General features: G+C 74.7%; 1 protein-coding gene across 1 annotated transcript in view; it reads left to right on the top strand.

Moving 5' to 3' along the window:
• LOC101633975 (epiplakin) overlaps positions 1–62 on the top strand; it is a 38,773-nt gene extending 38,711 nt beyond the window's left edge. The window contains exon 11 of the mRNA XM_012734928.1: positions 50–62. Within this exon, the coding sequence (XP_012590382.1) occupies positions 50–62 (13 nt within the window). The remainder of the gene's footprint in view (positions 1–49) is intronic.
• The last annotated feature ends 429 nt before the right edge of the window (positions 63–491 follow it).

The raw sequence follows: 491 nt of genomic DNA, 5'->3' as shown, positions 1-491 counted from the left end.
CTCCCGCTCCTGCTCCTCCTGCCGCTCCTCCCGCTCTTGCTCCTTCCAGCCGCTGCGGCTAGGCTGGGCTGCCGCGTCCCCGCAGCCCTGTGGCACCAGCAGGTGGAGACGGGGTGCCGGCCACGGAGGGCGGAGGCTTGTGCCCTTTCCAGACACGCCCGGTGCCCTGGCCTCTCCCTGCCCGCCAGCATCTCGACAGGGACCAGCCCGGCAGAGGCGTCACTGGGGGCCGGCCCTGGGCCGCGGGGCACCCCGGGCCCTGCACATCCCGTCCGTTCTGTTCCAGCTCACGCTGACCATCCTGCGGCAGACCGGGGGCCTGGGCATCAGCATCGCGGGCGGCAGGGGCTCCACCCCCTACAAGGGCGACGACGAGGTGAGTCGTGGCCCGCCGGCGGGGCTGCCCGGCCGGGGCCGCGCTCAGCTCTCGCCCTTCCTAGGGCATCTTCATCTCCCGCGTGTCGGAGGAGGGCCCTGCCGCGCGGGCCGGC

This window comes from Condylura cristata, unplaced genomic scaffold (genome assembly GCF_000260355.1).
Source record: "Condylura cristata isolate star-nosed mole 26May11 unplaced genomic scaffold, ConCri1.0 scaffold00110, whole genome shotgun sequence".
NCBI lineage: Eukaryota > Metazoa > Chordata > Mammalia > Eulipotyphla > Talpidae > Condylura > Condylura cristata.
The sequence above is the reverse complement of the archived record's forward strand: the minus strand, read 5'-3'. Positions and strand labels throughout refer to the sequence as shown.